The 20,000-nt window shown below is 37.5% G+C and overlaps 2 protein-coding genes across 2 annotated transcripts in view; one reads left to right on the top strand and one right to left on the bottom strand.

The window, feature by feature from the left end:
- Positions 1 to 4,269, top strand: part of LOC109067925 (3-hydroxy-3-methylglutaryl-coenzyme A reductase-like) — an 8,038-nt gene extending 3,769 nt beyond the window's left edge. The window contains exons 12-20 of the mRNA XM_042756662.1: positions 285 to 479; positions 1,147 to 1,305; positions 1,442 to 1,599; positions 1,682 to 1,787; positions 2,193 to 2,363; positions 2,502 to 2,642; positions 2,748 to 2,906; positions 3,043 to 3,197; positions 3,389 to 4,269. Coding sequence (XP_042612596.1) covers positions 285 to 479; positions 1,147 to 1,305; positions 1,442 to 1,599; positions 1,682 to 1,787; positions 2,193 to 2,363; positions 2,502 to 2,642; positions 2,748 to 2,906; positions 3,043 to 3,197; positions 3,389 to 3,443 — 1,299 coding nt within the window. The 3' untranslated portion in view covers positions 3,444 to 4,269. The remainder of the gene's footprint in view (positions 1 to 284; positions 480 to 1,146; positions 1,306 to 1,441; positions 1,600 to 1,681; positions 1,788 to 2,192; positions 2,364 to 2,501; positions 2,643 to 2,747; positions 2,907 to 3,042; positions 3,198 to 3,388) is intronic.
- Positions 4,270 to 6,946: 2,677 nt separating this feature from the next.
- LOC109067924 (ceramide transfer protein-like) overlaps positions 6,947 to 20,000 on the bottom strand; it is a 20,232-nt gene continuing 7,178 nt past the window's right edge. Inside the window, exons 4-18 of the mRNA XM_042757401.1 lie at positions 16,310 to 16,417; positions 16,039 to 16,177; positions 15,467 to 15,550; positions 14,835 to 14,992; positions 11,751 to 11,843; positions 11,573 to 11,659; positions 10,376 to 10,465; positions 10,005 to 10,082; positions 9,821 to 9,916; positions 9,489 to 9,621; positions 9,249 to 9,319; positions 9,036 to 9,164; positions 8,744 to 8,873; positions 7,165 to 7,360; positions 6,947 to 7,061 (exon numbers count right to left, since the gene is read on the bottom strand). Of these exons, the coding sequence (XP_042613335.1) occupies positions 6,947 to 7,061; positions 7,165 to 7,360; positions 8,744 to 8,873; positions 9,036 to 9,164; positions 9,249 to 9,319; positions 9,489 to 9,621; positions 9,821 to 9,916; positions 10,005 to 10,082; positions 10,376 to 10,465; positions 11,573 to 11,659; positions 11,751 to 11,843; positions 14,835 to 14,992; positions 15,467 to 15,550; positions 16,039 to 16,177; positions 16,310 to 16,417 (1,707 nt within the window). The remainder of the gene's footprint in view (positions 7,062 to 7,164; positions 7,361 to 8,743; positions 8,874 to 9,035; positions 9,165 to 9,248; positions 9,320 to 9,488; positions 9,622 to 9,820; positions 9,917 to 10,004; positions 10,083 to 10,375; positions 10,466 to 11,572; positions 11,660 to 11,750; positions 11,844 to 14,834; positions 14,993 to 15,466; positions 15,551 to 16,038; positions 16,178 to 16,309; positions 16,418 to 20,000) is intronic.

The raw sequence follows: 20,000 nt of genomic DNA, 5'->3' as shown, positions 1-20,000 counted from the left end.
ACTGTTGTTCTCTTTCTTGCATAAAGATTAAGTCTGGGTTCACTGTGGGACTGAAACCTGTGGATATTTTTTACCTCAGAGTTGACCCATGTTACCTCTAATGAGATCTTCCTTTTACTCTTTACACTCTTACTCTTAGCCAATTAGTTTATGCCATTAGACAAGATCAGAAGCATGCAGTGAAACTGTTTACTTCCAAGAGTAGACTTCTGTTACCTGAAATCCAAGTATAATCACAGTGTATGTGTGTGAGTATTTAAGTGTCACCTCTTCTGACCCCGCAGATGGGTGCTCGCTACCTCAGCGATGAAGAGGTGATCGTGTTGGTGAACTCAAAGCACATCCCAGCTTACAAATTGGAGGCTATAATGGAGAGCCCTGAGAGAGGGGTGATGATCCGCAGAAAAATGCTCAGCCCCAAATTCCCGGAGCCCACAGCTCTCACCCGCCTGCCTTATAAAGACTACGACTACTCTAAGGTAAGACATCCGCTCATTACATTATACATTATTTAATTAATGGTGCTTTATTGATTTGATCATACTAGGGATGCACTAATATTTAAACTTTTCCATTTAAATTTTTTTTTTTTTACGATGAGATCCACTAAACTTTTTACTGTTTTTTAAAGAATCCTCTTATGATAACCAAAACTACATTTACTTGATCAAAAATAAAGTAAAAACAGTAATAATGTGAATTATTATTATTATTGTCATAATTATTATTATTAATTTCAAATGTAATTTATTCCTGTTATTGCAAGTTGAATTTTCAGCATCATTACTCCAGTCTTCAGTGTCACATGATCCGGCAGAAATCATTCTGATATGCTAATTTGCTGAAAAAAAAAAAAAAAATCTTTTGTAAAATTATAAATGTCTCGATTGACACTTTTGATCAATTTATTGTGTCCTTCCTGACTAAAATTAATTTTATTACCTTTTAAAAACATACTTAATGTATATGTATGTATATATGCCAATACAAGCAATACCAATACATTAAAAAATGGCTTAAAAATGGTCTTATAGGTCATAACCAATTTGTAACCATATCTTATACCACATTTCTGACTTGGGCCAGGAAGCAGAAACTTAGCAATCTTCAAAGTTCAGCATTCATTTTCATGTTTTTTTATTCCAGGTGATGGGAACATGCTGTGAGAATGTCATTGGTTACATGCCAGTTCCTGTGGGGGTTGCTGGGCCTCTGTTATTGGATGGAAAGCAGTTTCAGGTCCCCATGGCAACAACTGAGGGCTGCCTAGTTGCCAGCACAAATAGAGGCTGCAGAGCTATAGCAGTAAGCAAAATGTTCTTTTTAAGTTCTCAAAGGGAAGCTGAAAGCAAACACATTTCACACACATCTGAACTGGTAAAGCTGTGTAAAGTGTAAAGCACATTAATCTAATGCTCTGTCGTGAATGGATTTCCCACAGTTGGCTGGCGGTGCCAGTAGTCGTGTTCTTGCAGATGGAATGACCAGAGGGCCGGTGGTGCGTCTGCCTTCTGCCTGTCAGGCAGCTGAAGTCAAGGCCTGGCTGGAAAGCACTGAGGGCTTCAAGAGCATCAAGGAGGTCTTTGACCAGACCAGCAGGTACGGGATTATTTCAGTGAACTGATTTAGTCATTTTTAAAGTTATGATCATGTAACATCGATTTGTGCTGTGTGTGTGTAGGTTTGCACGATTGGAGAAGCTTCTGATTGGTCTGGCAAGTCGCAATCTGTACATTCGATTCCAGTCCAAAACTGGAGATGCAATGGGGATGAACATGATCTCAAAAGTACGCAAGTACTGTTTTGTTGTGAAAAATGGTCATTGTCTATATTAAAAGGATAGTTCACTCAAAATTAATATTCTGTCATTATTTACTCACCCTCATGCTGGACAAAAGAAGATATTTTGGAGAATATGGGTAACCAAACAGTTGACGGTAGGCGTTGACTTCCATAATATTTTTTCCCATGCTATGGAAGTCAATGGCTGCTGTAAACAGTTTGGTTACCCACATTCTCCAAAATATCTTCTTTTGTGTTCAACAGAAGAAAGAAACTTGAAGGCGTGTAAATGATGACAGATTTTTTTTTCTTTTCTGAACTATCCCTTTAAATTAAACTTCCATGACTCATTTCCTTTGCTTGACTTAGTTTTTAAGAAGAGCTTGTGTATTTTTTTCTTCGGTCACCAGGGCACAGAAAAGGCTCTCACCAGGCTGAAGGAGGAATTTCCAGAGCTTCAAATTTTGGCTGTTAGTGGGAACTATTGTACCGACAAAAAACCTGCCGCCATCAACTGGATTGAGGGGAGGGGCAAGTCAGTGGTGTGTGAGACCACCATCCCAGCCAAAGTTGTCAAAGAGGTACAGCTACACCTCATCATATTCTACAAAATGTCCTGCAAAAGCTTAATACTGGCATTTGAAATGCCTGTTGACACTGAATAAGGATATACATTTGTTTTTGGAAGGACAGCCTCACGCAAGTGTGTTTGTGTTCAGATTTTAAAGACGTCGACTGAGGCTCTGGTAGACGTCAACATCAACAAGAACTTGGTTGGATCTGCTATGGCTGGAAGCATCGGAGGTTATAATGCTCATGCTGCCAACATCGTAGCTGCCATCTATATTGCTTGTGGACAGGTAATAAAAGATGTATTGTTTACAGTATGATTTTGATAAGGATTACGATATGTGATTATATAGTGGCGGTACAGATATTCCACTAAATGAATTTGTCCTTGCCAGGACCCAGCGCAGACAGTGGGCAGCTCTAATTGTATCACTATTATGGAAGCCTCGGGCCCCACCGGGGAGGATCTTTACATCAGCTGTACTATGCCCTCCATTGAGCTGGGCACTGTGGGCGGAGGCACGAACCTTCCTCCCCAGCAGGCCTGTTTACAGGTACTTGATACAGGATTATTATTTTACATATATGAATGACAGAAGAATGTTTTAGTTTCATTGTGGATGTACTGTTGTTAAAGTCACTGTCATAGCCGGTCTCATGCAGTTTCTTCTCTCTCTGTCTTCCTGTCAGATGTTAGGTGTGCTGGGTGCCAGTCAGGAGTGCCCGGGTGAAAATGCCCGACAGCTTGCCAAGGTGGTGTCTGCTACCGTGCTTGCAGGAGAGCTGTCACTCATGGCTGCACTCACTGCTGGTCACCTGGTCAAAAGTCACATGACTCACAACAGGTAAGAACTATTTATTATATATTAATACAACATTCTAATTATACATATGATAATCAGAATCTAAGGAAATAATCTTACAAATTCAAATATAGTATAAAATTATAGACTGACAATGTTTTGTAAGAAACTATCATCTGCAAACACCTGTATAATTGCTTTTTTTAATATATATATATATATTTTGGCTATAGATCAAAAGTGAATTTGCAAGAAGCTCCAGGAACATGTACTAAGCAGGCATCTTGAGTCTTCACCTGCTGAAGATGCAAAAGGGCCACAAAGAAAGAGGATCTCACGTTTAAGGCACAGTGATTAGTAATTTTGATTATTTTAAAGGCCAGCAGAAAGAATACAGTTCATGGTTCCCCTGATCTGTTAAGCATGAAATAAACAGATAAAAGTAAAATGGTTGAAATTAAATATAGGAATCAAGATCAGCTAAAGGAAGCTTAAAGTCTGTTTGCAAAACTGGAAACAACAACATTAGACAGAAAGGGAAGGAGAAAGTTTAATCTTCATTGCACTTACAAAAGAAATGCCATTGGACAGTACCAATAAAGAGAGGAGTATAAAGTACTAGGATTCACTAGTTGGTACATATGTAGAATAAAATTGCCTACAAAATTGCCAAATGCAGCCATCAGCAGTGCTTGTGATGCATTCCGTGTCAGAATGTACATTGTTTTTTTTTGTCTGTGACGCAGGAATGAATTGAATGACTTATGTAAAAAGGTTGTGCTATGGCATGACGGCACAAATATTTCAAAAGGTGCTACAATCCACATGATGTTTCAGTTCTTTGCTCATTTCGCTATTTCTTTGTGTTTGAACACCTCTAAAATTGGTTTATGCATTAATACACAACTTAACACACTGCATGTTTCCGAAAGGCTTGAAATGGCTTTTATACAACTGGTTCTGGTTTTCATGTCATGGAAAAGTGTGGCTGTTTAGATGTTGAAGACATTGGAAGCTTGCTGTTTTTCTCCCAAAGGCACAATTCAAATGATTCAATAAATAATAAACTGCAAAGTTTTGTATATTTTTATAATAAAAGAAAATACAGAATTCATCGACCTGTGCTTGATCATATTCTGCTTCTCGCTTGGGCAACTTTGAAGAATAAAAATAAGATGATACAAAAATTCTCAGAAAATATTCAAGGTTTAAAACTACAGTCCTGCCAAAGATTAGCTCCAATATCAAACATCCTCAACAAATAAAATGATTTAAACAACTTTCAAATTGTTCAAGTAATATAGGTTTTGAACAACAAAAAAAAGTTTTATAAAATGATAAACATGGCCTTTTAATTGTTGAAGGAAAGGAATGAGTCAATATTCTAAATTAATAAGATTTTTGAAATTTACATTAGCTTCTTTTCAATCAACTGTTTTAACAAATAAAAATCTCCTGAGTTGCATGAATCAACTTGAACAGTAAATTTGAGTTTGCAAGGTATGTTGCCATTGTGAAATTTAATACTTTTTTCATGTGTTGCTAAAAATTGAGCTTAACTCTACAGAAAAAGAAATCATCGAATCAAATGAATCATGTAGCCGAACTATATGCATCAAGAAATTTGACCATTAAAAATCTTGCTTCTCTTCTAGCACAAGCTAAAAAAATATTTCAGTACCAAAATAGCACAGCTGTTAGGTTTTGAAGTTATTTGTGTGCTTGAGACCTGAGGGTGGTGAGTTCTCATGAGGCAACGTCATTATAGGCTCTTGCCTCACCAGAGTGTGGAAGAGCCAATCAGCTCGCCCTGCATCACATCTCACCAGGACACTGACTGCTGATTGGCTTAACCTCAGCAAGGCCCCAAACAGACCTGCAGGGATGATTCGGGTTTTACACACACACACACACACACACACATTAATCTCAGAGCACTAATTGTGTTACTCCTCCCTCATGCTTATCTTGAATAGTAACCCTGTCTCAGGTACATGATGCCATATCAGCCCATGGGTTTGTCAGTCACCAGCGCTCAGCGTGATTGGAAACATTCCAACCCTGTTATACACAGTACAGTCAGTGCATAGGATGAGATACTGTAGGTTTATTGCATTGTACAGCAAGATATTCCTCCTGTATGAACCTCAACACACAAAATAAGTCAGATTAACAAACTATAGGCAAGAAAATAAAATGAAAAAGTGAACGTTTTGCTTTTGTTTCATAAAATTTGGTTCCATTAATAAGTTGGTAATACTACGTACATTTAGAAAAAAGTCATTTACAAAACTTTTTTTTTTTTTCGAAAATCTTTCAAAAATTGTAGATCAACCTCAAAATAAAATCAGAAAGTTTCTTGTTCTTGCTGTCATGAGCGCAGAGTTTCACACCATTAAACTGAATAAAAGTGCTCGAAGCAGAACTGCAGCAGCAAATTTGTAGTGGCAGGCAAGTAATGCAATGAATTCATAACTTGCACCTTACACACATCAAATCAGGCCTTCTGAACTCAAGTATTGGTATGGAAAGACTATGATGGGATTATGAAACAAAAAAAAACAGATTGTTTAGTGCAAACAATGTTACAGAAAATATATTTAACATAAGATGCATGCTTAAATGAACGGTGGTGTCTTACATGTGCATTTCATTACTTATCTAAGAAATCATGACCTCATGGCCTTTTTTAAAGGGACAGTTCAATTAAAAAAAATAATAATTTACTGAAGTTGTTCCAAACCCGAATGACTTTCAAAAGAACACAAAAAATATTTTAAAGAATGTTGGTAACCAAGCAGATTTGGTTAACATTGACGTCCACTGTACGGAGAAAAACTTTTTTTTTTTAAAAATAATTTCTTCCGTGTTCTACAGAAGAAAGTCTGTCTTACAAGTTTGGAACAACATGAGGATGAGAATTTTTTTTTTTGCATGAACTATCCATTCAAGACCAGTGATAGTTAAAAATGTGCTTAATTTATTAACTCCTCCATATAGTGAATTAGACCACAAAAAGTGAAAAAAAAAGAAAAAGAAACCTACTGAAATTCCATTACAATTCCATTTCTTTCATATGCATAGATGGCACAACTGCAGTAATTCTACATAAATCGTGTAGATGGAAGCCCAACAGGTAGTGATGAACCAATTCTTTAAGTGGGATGACATTGTCAAAACTGACATTTAAGGGTCCCAAAGTCACAAATAAAGTGAAACAACTTTAAACAAGAAAAAATGAAAAGAAAAGAAATACAAGACAAAAAAAGAAAGGCAATTATGGTCCAATACAAGTCATTGACAACTTTTCACATCTCCCAAAATACCCTCTCTACTTTGATTACTGTCTTATACAAGCACATCCCAATAAATGTACACTTTGCCTAAAGCCACATTTATGAATTACAATAATCAAAATGCCTTCATATGTAAATAATCTTAAATATTTAGATACTAACTGTACAAAAGATCTTAAGACAGAAGTTCCCGATGTCCTCTTGATCATCGGGGCTAGAAAAGGGTCTTCCTAAAACAAATGGCCAGTGAGAAAGCTCACGTCCAGCTGAGAAGATGCTGGGATTAGATCAAGGCATCAGGTTTACAGCATATATACTGTACATCTCATCAAGACCATAGTCAGACCTCAAACTCTGATCAAATATTTACAAAAATGTAAATTACTTTAATAAAACCTGAGCCGCAGCTCATTTACGGAAACACAAGTAAGGCCTTCAGAAGATGAACAGGCTGTGTTGGTTATTCTAGTGTGTTTGCACTCTTCAAAGGTGCTTTTACAGACTTCGTACCATTTTTGGTGTTGGTGTAGTGCTGTTGCTCGGTCTGTATGGATACGGGTTGAAAAGGTTTCTGAAGAGTGTCAAGAGCACTTGGGCAGAGCAGCGCTCTCTGATTGTGAATAAGCCGTTTCTTCATTTGAGTCAGAAAGCAAACTGGGAATGAAGATTAAACAACCTGGAGAAAGAGATAACCAGATTTTGTATAAATGTACAATGCGATGTGATGTTTTTTGTAGGGGGGAAGTGGTTTTTTTTTTGGTGGTAGTTGTTTGGTGGTTTTTTTGAAGAGAACAACCGCATCACTGGTCTTCTCTTGAACATATGAGGTGAAGCGTTTAAGGAATTTGGGGTATTCTCTTTTGGCTACAGCTCGCAGGACTGATGCAGGAACCCAACCACCAGGATTTACTTAAGGATTAGACGGACACAGCATTAATGTGACATATTTTACATCATGTATACAAAAAAATAAAGATTGCAATCCAAACTCTGATGTTCTCAGTGTATTATGATTTATTTTTTTATTTTTAAACAGCCCATCCCCCTTAAAATGTATATATCTGGAAACTAAAAAAATGTATAATAATAATTTATAATAAAATATTGACAGTCATGGTTTGTTGACAGTACCTACTGTCTGATGCTAACAAAAAGTGCTCCAGTGCCAAACAGCTTACCTCTTCAGGTAAGCATGATCATTCAGAATGTATGAGGTCTTTTTAGTGTCAAGTATAAACAATTTATATATAATAAAAAAAAAAAAATTCAGAACTTTAATATTTTTAAAAATACATTACAGTTAAAAAGTTTGTGCAAAATTTTCCACAAAATATTTTGATGTTTTTGATAGAAGTCAATTATGCTCATCAAGGCTGCATTTCATTTGAATAAACATACAGCAAAAACAGCAATATTAAAAGTTATATTAAAATTTAAAAGAACTGTTTCTATTTTAATGTTTTAAAATGTCAAGCTGAATTTTTAGCAGCCATTACTCCATTATCAGTGTCACGTGATCCTTCAGAAATCATTTTAATATGCTGATTTGCTGCTCAAAATACATTTCTGATTTTTATCAATGTTGAACACAGTTTTGCCGCTTTGTATTTTTGTGGATGTCATTCATTTTTTTTTTCAGGATTCTTTAAAGCTGCAGTCGGTAACTTTTGGGGCTTGTGTCTGGCGGAAGAACATTGTAGCCAGAGCTACTTCTCTCCAATATAAACAAAATCCACCGCTCCCAGCTCTTCTGGTCCAATCAGAACAGGGCTGTGCCACAGTGTTGTTTTGTGTTGAAAATGTAAAAAATATATATAATGAGCGAGTACATCATGAATCCATTTTCCAAACCGTGTTTTTTGTCTTATCCTGAATCACTACGGTGCACCTATAATAAGTGTTTATATTCGGACTATTTTAGTCTGGTTGGGGTCGGCAACGCTGCAGAGTAGCACAGTACCTGCGTGACTCGCCATAGATGTAAACAGAGAGAAGTAGCTCCGGCTACAATGTTCTTCCGCCAGACGCGAGCGCCAAAAGTTACCGACTGCAGCTTTAATGAATAGAAAGTTCAAACAGCAGGAAATTTATTTATTTTTATTAATTCAGCATTTATTTTGATATAGAATTTTTTTTTTTTATTGTAAATTTTTTTAATTTAGATTCTTATATGTTTTGTATAAGCACTAATTAGTTTCAGAAACACAAATCTTACAGAGACCAAACTTCGCATGTACTCTAAGACCCCCATCTAACCTTTAATTAGGAGGGTCAGACACCCCCAAGACTTACCATTGGCTACATATGTGATTTTACAGAGGATGTTGTCTCTGGTGATCTTTTTGTCTCCCTCTGGTGGGCTGATTAGTGTTTGACAGATCATGGCTACATTGATTTTGGCACGAATGCATCTAGCTGAAGGCTGGAGAAAACAAAAGAAACCCTGTAAGACAGCTTTCTGATGCACAGCTTACTGTATACTGCTAATGTTGAATAATATGCCTTTATATGCTTCCATATTTCCAATAACCTGTGTTTATGATATCAAATTGCATGAAGAGGCAACTTTTAACAAGATACTAACTGGATAGCCGTCATGATCCACTGAGAAGTTGCACACCAGCCAGGTGTCCGGATCGTTCTCATTAGTGGAGAGAATTTTTCGGATAACCGATACATAAAGCACATCTCTCTGGGAAGCAGGCCACACCCTCTGCAACAGAGAAGTGAGAAAAAAAAATCTGAGATCTGAAGATTTCAGAAACAACCACCCATGATGCAACAGTGAATGTTATACCTTATGTGTCTGATGAATGATGACCGCTTTATCTGAGAGTGTCTCCACCACTTGAAAGCTTTCAACAGTTGCTATAAATAAATAAATAAGGTGTTTTTACATATTTTTCCATGACACCATTTTCTTAAGTTTTCTATTTTCTCCTCTTGAATCATAGACATGCATATTTCAAAACATACATTCTCAAAATATAACATTGGAAAATCAGAAAGGCAAAACGATGTACTAAGGTGAACATACTTTCCCAGTCGTTCCGAAAAGCTGTGTCCCAAAAGTAGTGGCAGACCTCGTGACCTGTGACCCCTCTGACAGCATGAGTAGCTTTGAGAGGATCCAGAACGATGCCGTTCTCCTCCACTTCTCTCCTGTACACCTGCAAAAACAATCGTTATACATATATATAAAAACTAGCCGACCCCAAATTTTTGAATGGTAATGCATATAGATAAATACTTACAGGGAATTAAACCACAAAGTATAAATTATAGAGCCTCAATTATGTTTTTATATTTTTTTACTCTAAAATGGAAACAGGATTCCATAGAAACAGGATTCCTTTATCTACATCTCACCTTCATATCCCCTTCTTCAACAACCAGCTGCCAGTTAGCATCTCCACCCACATCCTGCAAAGAGTAATTCATGTGGCTCTGCACCATCTCCTCAACCTGTGAACAAAACAAGTGTGAAGTGTTGTACACTAGAACGGTCATGCGCCTGCAGTTCATCCACACTAGTGTAGTGTCATAGATCTACCTGAGCACTGAACCTGTGCACGTCATCGGAGGCACTTATGAGGTCAACGGAGGATAAGGAGGAAGTCTGACTGTGAGGCTGAACCAAAGAGAAAGAGAGCCAGAGGGGAACAGGTCAAGGGAAAGAGAAGAAAATAAAAATCTCATCATCACCCAGAGAATACACAGCGGACTGCCACTACAAAATCACACTTCAGCAGGAGGGACTGGAAGAACAAAGGCTGTTTCACAAATGTAAAAGCTCCAAAGATTTCACAGAGCAGATCCACTATCAGAATTGCATAATCAGTCACGAAGCAGCAAATGTGCTTTGACAGTGTGAGTGTGTAGGAGTGTGTGCTTGTGTGGGTGAGTCAGAGTGGTCTGACTTACCGTAGTCAAGTATTTCTGAGTGCTGATGGAGGAATAGGTGTCTGGAGTGAAGGAGATCCGGCGAGATGCCCTGCTCCTTTCAGCCTGGGACTGCAAGACAAGACACTAATATTTCTGTATGGACATAGGCATAAAATACAACTGAATTAGCTGTAAACATGCTGCGGATATAGTTCTTGACTAGTGCATTGGCTGCTGGATCCCAATGAACAATGCATTATATTTCAGTCACTTGTGGACAGTGGTTCTTCTGTTACTCAACAAAAGTGGGGCCTACATTCATTATCAGCTTTGGTTCCAACTAGTAGTCCGCTTATATAATCAACAAGGTTGAAATACTGATTTTAAAGTCAAACCAGACTTTAAAAAGTACCCAAATTTGCACCACATCAACCGCTAATAATGTTCAGTTTATTTTCTTTTCTGTTTAGTTATGTTGTCTGCACTTTACATGGTCAAGCTTTTTAAAGTCAGGTGGATTCTGATTGATTAACGATGTTTTTATAATTCACCACCTGGAGAAAAAAAAAAAAAGTTCTGAAAATGATTTTAAATATATTACTTCTCTTGGTTGTTATTGTGTGGTGTGAACCTCGCTATTAATAAACAGCGAACAATTAATAAAACAGTATAGTCATTGTTCTTGTCATAGTCATGGCCTTTATTGTGGTAAAAAAAAAACAACACTCCCCAACCTGACTTAATTAAACAAACTAAATGACTTACTGACTTAAAATGACTAAAGTTAAATTTTAATGTGCTGTTTCAATGTAAAAGGTTTTTTATGAACCAAAAACACTGTGGACTTTGTAACAGAAAGGCATGTAGTAAAAGTTTTCAAATTGGCTAAATTTGTTTAGAGGAACCTGAAGGTGACAACAGCAACAGTGCCATAGTTCAATGTGTCAGAGCATGTTTGCTAACCGCAGAGCCACTCTGAGCGCTTTGCTTCCCCCAGTTTTTTCACATAACTGCAAGCACAAACATACTCCCTCTATATATTTACACTTCAACAGTCATGATGATGCAATCAAACAGTCAGTTTCATGGAAACAGAGCAATTGTAACAAATGCAACGGCTGCTCAGCGTCAAGAGTGCCAGTACTTGAAACACATGCCTTACAAATACAAACGTGTAAAGCATCCAGCTTTGCAAAAGGGTTAATTTATTTGAAATAATAATGGCTGAATCATTACTTGCTCTTCGATCTGGTCATGTTTATCCAGCGCAGCTTCCACAGCATCAAAGAACTCCTCTTCATTGATCAGACTGTTTGGTCCTTCCTGCAAAGAGAGAATATCTCAGTCTGGAATGGAGGGTGTGTGTTGGACCAAAGATGGACAGACCAGTGTGAATTAAAGGCTGTGGACGCACTTCATAGTCTGGTCCTCCATAATGAGGCTTCTTCTTCAGCTCTGTCACTGCAGCTTTGTAGGCATCTTCAGTCCGTTTTCTCCTTTCGATTTCTATGGATGATAGAAGAATGTTACTCATAGTTTTATTATATCTAAAATACATCACAATGCACTCAAGAAAAATATTAAATGGCTCATAATAATTGCACTCAAGAAAAATATTAAATGGCTCATAATAATAATAATATATAATAAATAACTTATAATAAATATTTTCCCCCACACTCTTAATTTTATTTATTAAATGATAGTGTTTTCTGGTATTTGGAAAAGAATAATAGCATCTATCCTGCTTTCTCCTTATCACCTCACTGTGACTAAGTGGCCCAAGTTTCTCATCACCCAACAGACATAAAATAACTCTTTTAGGCTCACCAAGGCTGCATTTATTTGATTTATTTTGATTATTAAAAATATAAAGTATCAAAAACTCACTGTTAGATAACATTAATAACTGATTTCTATTCTAATATATTTTTAAATGTAATATATTTTTATATAGCCATTACTCCAGTCTTCAGTGTCACACGATCCTTCAGAAATCATTTTAATATAAATTTCTAACACTGTAAAAGCTGTTATTATTTTTGCAACTTGCTAGTTGCTGAACAAAGCAAGTTTACAAACAAATTAAGAAAAACCTGTTTAGGATTCAAATAGAGAATCCGGAGCAAAACAAACATGACAGCTCCACTATGCTTCAGCTTAAGCAAACACACCCATTTCAACTGTCTATCCCACTACAGATGTCATTGTGTCTTGCCTGTTTGAAAGGTCATTCATCTAAGAAAGGGTGGAGCCCACATCACCCACTCTCTAGACCTGCTAGAATAGAAAACTAGCTTGAATAGCTTTCAGAAAGCCAACCTTCAAATCACTCAAACGTTCTATAAATAACTCAGCCGAAGCAGAATCTTCAGCCACATTAAACCTTCACCGAGAAGTGGTTTCTCAGTTGGTTAATTGAGAAGCTTTGGGTGTTGTAGACAAGTAACTGGTCGATAATTTTCTTGCATTATAAATAAGATCTATTCGGGAACTGAAAGGTGTGGTTTAGCTTAAAGCACTGAAACGGCTCTCTCTGTATGCAAGTAAAGACAATTACTGACAACACCCCCCGGCTTATACGACAAGTGATAACAACTTTCAAAAGGTTTTAATGTGACTCCACTACACCAGCACAATTAAATGACAATTGCAGAGCTCAAGTAAGAATTCAAACGCATAAATTTACACAGCACATATGCATGACAAAATCACATTCAGACTCAATTTAAATCAGGAAGCAGCAGCAAAAACCAGCGAACTCCACAAAAGCGTGTCAAACCTACAGAGTAGAAGCTGCTGTGTGTACAGAGAGGAATCCAGTTTTCATTAGCACTCTGAAGAGACCCGGCCACCCAGTTCTGCCACGGCTTCAATGCCGAAGCACTGTACACTGTAGTCATCCTCTACAATCCAGCTGCTGACATCACAACACACAATTCTAGAACTATAGTTTGAAGAAAGCTTTATTCTGCTCAAAGGTCCATCTAGTCCCGTTGAATGACTGTAAACACTGTAAAATCACACCGTCCAGATCCTCTGTGGAAGCTGGAATTCAAGAAGCTGCTTCCTGGCTCATGATGTACCAGGGGGCTGGACTGGAGATGGAAAAACTGGTCAGGCAAGTGCAAGCAGAAGCTTTACACTAAGTCGCTAATGGCGTGTGGTTTTGAAGATGTACTGAGCTCCCACATAAAGTGATTTGGAACGTGAGGAATGCAAGGCTTCTGGAGACTACAGTAGATGCACTTTTGTTTTAATGGATGCGTCTTTGTGACTCATCTAATAATTAAGGTGATATGTGGGAAGTTTATGGGTATGTAAATAATGCCCAGATTAAGCTTGTGAAAAAATTGCACAGCTGCTTTATTTGCATCAAAACACACTCAGTAGTTTCAATACTGCAGAAAAGTGTTTAATAGTCCCAAAACTAACAATATATACTGTAAAACTGGAATGGGGTACAGGGGTAGTAAAAGATAATTCTGCAATCATTTACTCATTCTAATGTCGTTCCAAACCCGTTTGACTTTTCTTATATATATGATGAAAGGAGATATTCTAAAGAATGTTCACGCTGTTCTTTTTCATAATAGACTAAATAGAAGTCTGTTACTTATACAAAGCTAAGGTAAGGCTTCAGAGGACTTTTTTTTTTTGTTTTTAAACAGCAGTAATGAAAAACAACAATAGACAACCTACTCACATCAACAGAATTATACATAAATATATAATATTGGTCGTGAAGCAACCGTGACCATCAGCTTATTCACCATGGTAAAATAAATGTCTGAATATATCTAAACAAAATAAAATGACCCCAAAAATAAAAACATAGTAGGTTTTATGGGGCTAATCAACGTACAGAATGATTTAATAATTATAAAATAAATATTTTTGCCATTTTTCTTGTTTACAGCATATCGTTAAAGTGGAAAAATATTGGTCATTCTGACCTTGCGCTTATAGTTTTGATTAGAAAACATCACATCCGGTCGGGGGGGGGGTCGCACTGGGCAGTGGAAAGGTGGCTTAACACATCTGATGTTCACTAAGGCTGCATTTATTTAATAAAAAGAATATAGTAAAAACTCTAATACTGTGAAATATTATTACAATTGAAAATGACTTTTTTTTTATTTTAATACATTTTAAAATGTAAAATTTATTCATCTGACAGCTAAGCTGAATGTTCAGCATCAATACAGTATTCAGTGTCACATGATCCTTTAGAAATCATGTGATGCTCAACAAACATTTCTTATGATTATGTTGACAACAGTTGTACTACCTAATATTTTTGTGGAAACTGAGATATAAATTTTTGTTTTAAAGGACAGCACTTACTTGAAATAGAAATATTTTGTAACATTATAAATGCATTTGACTTTTGTTTAGCAAAGATGCAATTCATACATGTTTGAGAAGTAAATGATAACAGGATGATTTTTTTTTTTTTTTTGGATGAAATACCCCTTTAATTTCTGCTGCACACTACCTTATCAAGTCGTCTTTGCCAGCTCTCCTCTCCTTTGACCAAAATGTCAATGCAGTGGGACAGTGTGGACAGGATTCCTGCTGTAGTAGCTTTAAACGTGATGGCTTCACCCTTGAAATCGATGCCTAAGGGACCTTTGAGGTTGTCCACAGGAAATACTGAGGGAAAGCAAGAATAATTGACGTCAAATGGCAACAACATTTAAACTTAGCTCTACTTTCTGAAGGAACTTCAGTTGCTTATTAAATCTTATTAGTGTCTTATCAATTATCAAAGGATAAAAATCCAATTAAAGCCATTTACTTACAACCAAAATGGACATAATGGAAGATTTTCACCAGTATGGCAGTAAAAGGCACTTACTATTTACACACACCAAACTGATGCTACCACGAACTGCATGATGTGCAGTCTGCAGCATATTGACCGCATTTATAATATTGCAAATAAACATGTATTATGATCACATGGTATGTATTCAGAAGTTATAAAAAAAAAAATTTAACTTTGAGGGTCAAACAGCTTTCACACAGGATCACAGGCATTTGATCATTTCAACAAAAGGTGTATTATGAGCAGAGTATGTGCTTATGACAATGAAAAAAAACAAAAAAAAAAAACTTAAATCTCACATTTCTCTTTGCTGCTATTGTTGTTGTTGAGCAGATAATCTCCATCTGGCCGTAAGGTTGGAAAGTCTTCCTCATCCTCAGATACTGCAAAAACAAAACAAAACACAGCCTTTTTAGCAGAGATGAATCAAAATTAAACTGAAATCAAAAACCAAACCAAAATTCAAGCAATTTAATCTACACCAATCCATTTAAAGAGATGAAAATACAGTAATCATTTATTCATCCTCATGCCATTCCAAAACCAGACCTTTGTTTATCTTTTAAACACAAATTATTTTTAATATTCTCTTCCTTTTGGCTGTTACCAAAACTTTCATGCATTAAAACGTAAAAAAGACACTGTAAAATAAATCCATATGAATTAAACAGTTTAACTGAAGTCTTCTGAAGAGACACGGTAGCTATAAATGCTGATCAAACTTAATTTAGGCATTTATTCATATATAAACAGTGATCAACACACAACACAGAGCACATAAAATCTGCTTAACAGGAGCTCAGCTGTGCTTGGTGGCACACAGGAACAGACCTCACTGGTGCTTGTGAAACAAAACATCCTTTTTCCTCACCTTTGTCCCTGTGGAGCTCATCTTTACTGTCTGCATCTGCGCAGTTGTCAAAATACTTCTGCAATGTGTCCACCTGTCTGCAAAGAATGTCCCGGAAAGTCTCCATCTCCGCTAGCTTTTCCCGCAGGCTGTATCCCTTCTGTTCAACAGTTACAAATGAACATTCAAATGTTATTAAAACAGAAATGACATCTCCAGTGACAAGACATTTGGCTGCATGAAACGTAGCAGTGTTTGAGCTCTGGATCTGGAGGCAGAGGCTGAGTCTCACCTTGCAGGAGGATGCGGAGGTGGTGGAGAGGCCGCTGGCGGCAGAGGTGAGGGACAGTAGGGAGCCATGGCGACGTAAACTGCTCTCAGACCCGTAGCCTGACTCAGCCTGCACTCAAAACACAGCACAAAGAAAAAGAGCCAGTTACGTAACTTCACACCTGTTCAAAAATAAATAAGAAATAAAATTCCAGCATTTCCCATACAGTGATTTATTTAAGGCGGCCTGCCACAATATCAAACTGACCACCACAAATAGATTTTCCAAAATGATTTGACTTTGTGGTAAAAAATTAGCTCTGCACGTTTCAAAATCGAAACCCGGTGGGGGGGTTGATATCACTATATTTCCAACTGTCTTCAGAAAATTTTGGATGCCATTTTCATTTCATTTTGCATGTAATGTCTGATAAAGCAGCATTTGAGAGCAGAGCCCTGCTTTGTGTCTAAACCTCTATTTCTCCAGCTCTAAGCGCCTCCTGCTGGCAGAGAATGAATTTGCATATATATGCCACCACAAATAGAGTCTGTGGGAAAAACTGAATTTAATTGGACCACGGGGGCAGTGAGGCATCATGGTTGAAGCTGTACAGTGAAAATAGTCTGAAACTGAGCCTGTACAGTGAAATGTACAGTGAAAATTAGCAGGTATATATATATATATATATATCTCTGATCTACACTAATGCACCTACCTCTTTAAATGACCAATAAAATACATGGATGGCATGAACACATGGGAACAAAATTGCTGTCGCAAGGTTTTTAACTGTACTTCTGCTTTGGGCGGTCACAGCACTTGACAAAGCAACAGAGGCTGCATAAATCAGGAAGCAGGCTGTATCACAGACAACTGCAAATTATTAAAAGGGGGAAGTCGTGGCCTAGTGGTTAGACAGTTTACCCTAAGGTTGTGAGTTCGAGTCTCGGGCCGGCAATACCACAACTGAGGTGCCCTTGAGCAAGGCACCGAACCCACAACTGCTCCCCGGGCGCCGCAGCATAAATGGCTGCCCACTGCTCCGGGTGTGTGTACACTGCTGTGTGTGTGCACTTTGGATGGGTTAAATGCAGAGCATGAATTCTGAGATGGGTCACCATACTTGGCTGTGTGTCACGTCACTTTCACTTTAAAAAAAAAAAACACACAGAACACACCCCAGACACCCTTTCCTCCGGCTCAATCTCCAATCAGCTTCATGATACTGTAGGTCAGTTCCTGGCAGGGCTGTTGTCAGGGGTGGATATCCAGAGACAAACATTAAGAAATCTACAGTAGGTATTGACTGAAAGTCTGTGAGACACATGCAGTTGTGCATCATTCTCAGAAAAGGAAAGTTTTAAATATGATTAAAAAAAATTCTGATATTATTTTGAATAAATGATGTTCTTTTAAACTTTCTACTCAAAGAATCCTGAAAAAAAAAAGTATCAACAAAAATATTAAGCAGCAAAACTCAGTTTCAAAGTTAGTCAGTCAGTTGCTGGACTAGAAAATGCATATGATTTCTGATATTCATTTCTGAAATATCATGTGACACTGAAGACTGGAGTAATGGCTGCTGGAATTTCATGTTTGCTACCACAGGAATAAATTACATTTCAAAATATATTAAAATTTTGAACTGTAATACTATTTCACAGTAACACTGTTTAAGTCTATGTTTTATCAAATTAAACTTTTGAACATTAGCATAAAAAGCCACGTTAAGTGCATTCAGTACTCAGATCACATGTAACTTATTTGGTCAGAAGACACTGTACCTGACTGAAAGAGCCTTTGTTTCAGTCCTTCCATGAGTGCACCGTGAAACTGCTGACACTTGGCTTGTGGAAGATTCAATTTTATAAAGTGCTTTAATTAATAGCTAGTGACAGATTGGGCAGGATGTTAAATGCAGCTCCAATGGAACATCCATAAAAACTGCAACAAAACCATATTTCAGGAAAAGCTTTGAATAACCAACTTCAGTCCTGCTTCATCCCAATCAATGAATGATGGAAACGATTACTGTAATTAAAACCACTAAACACAGATGTCAGTGGTGATGAAAACATGATGAATGGTTGAGTGCTGAATGGTGAACAAGTAAATGACGTGAATTAAAATGCTAATGTGCTAAAGCCCACCATTCGCCCATTCCAGCAGCCAAAGCAGGACAAGGCACTGCTGCAGTCTTGAGTGTTTGGCCCCAGCATGACCACTGCTCTTTCCAGACACTTCCAAAAGTGCTCTCTCTTCAGTCAGTCCCGGAATTCCCAGGACTTTCTCCAAACACCTCAATAATACCCAGTGCTTTCTCCGGACCCTCCAAGAATTCCCAGTTCTCTTGTAGACTATTTCACAAGCACATGGCGGAGCAGGAACGAATCAGAAGACAAGATTGTTTCCATTCTTAGCTTTAAAATTAAAGCCATTAGTGTTTCCAATGATGTGGGGTGGGTTTCTGAGGCAGTATAAAGCCAGAGAGATTGTGGGTGGGTCTGCAAAGCATGTGGAGGAGAGAGAGAGAGAGAGAGAGTGTGATGGCAAACCATAAAGACACTGAAACTCCCAGAGCTGCCGCACACACTACACTCACCTAACTGCAATTAGATCAACATAAATCATCCAGAATCCTCTGCCACCACTTCAGCTGCATCTAATCCAGCACAGTGCAAGTGAAAGTGAGAGCGTGTGTTTAAGTAGTCTATGAGAGTGTTAAATCAGATGCTGTTGGGCGTGTGCTCTCATCTCCGTCTCCTGCCGTACTCCTCAGCTCAAGCGCTCATCTTAAAGTGGACAAATGAATTCTTGAAACACACCATCACCCAAAACTACGGAGTTCCTGATCCAATCAAGCCCTTTATTTTGGTTCAGAAGTCTTCTTGCATTGCAGGGCTTTTTAAAGCAGCCTCTTTAGTTGACTGAATATACTCATGCATTATTCATGCAGCTGGACGACTGCGAGCGGAAAATGCCCATCCACCCCAGCCTGCACACCCACGCATGCGTACACATGAGAGATCACCTCAGCAAACGAAGAGTCACGATAAACAACGCTGACCTGAGCGTCAACAGCCTCTCTACTGCGCTCTTCTGTTGGAGGGATTGGTGATTTAAAAAACCTTTTTAGATTTGAAGCCGAACAGAGCAGAAACGAGAGGCAGGTTGAAACAACAGGTCAGTTTGTGTTTATATAAGAGAATGTTGGGAGATGGGCATAGATACTGATATAGATATTATATATTTATGTGGTACTAACTGCAGTATAACTATGCCACATATAAAATTATGTGAGTTATATTTTCATTGACAAAATCTTTGACAATCATTTGCTGTACGTAGAACTCATGGTAACATGAGCTTTTTGAGTACATGTAAAATCACATTTCATAAAGAATTACAATTTTATTTTTAATCATTTCTGTTGCAGGAAGAAGTGTGATCCAGAAAACGAGAAACAATTTCCATACAATAAAAGTGAACAGGGACTAAGACAATCAAGCTCTAAAAATAATGTAAATAAACGCACCATTAAAAGTGGCCCATACAAGTTATCCATTATATTACAAGTTGTATAAATCCATATTATGGATAGACACTGATAAAAGTGAAGCTGTTATTTCCTGAAAATATTCCCCAGCACAATGTGTCCAAGTCTGAAAATGTGAACATTTCAGCTTTGTCCTGCAGAAGAATTTGAATATAG

The sequence above is a fragment of the Cyprinus carpio genome, chromosome A5 (genome assembly GCF_018340385.1).
Source record: "Cyprinus carpio isolate SPL01 chromosome A5, ASM1834038v1, whole genome shotgun sequence".
Classification (NCBI taxonomy): Eukaryota; Metazoa; Chordata; class Actinopteri; order Cypriniformes; family Cyprinidae; genus Cyprinus; species Cyprinus carpio.
The sequence above is the reverse complement of the archived record's forward strand: the minus strand, read 5'-3'. Positions and strand labels throughout refer to the sequence as shown.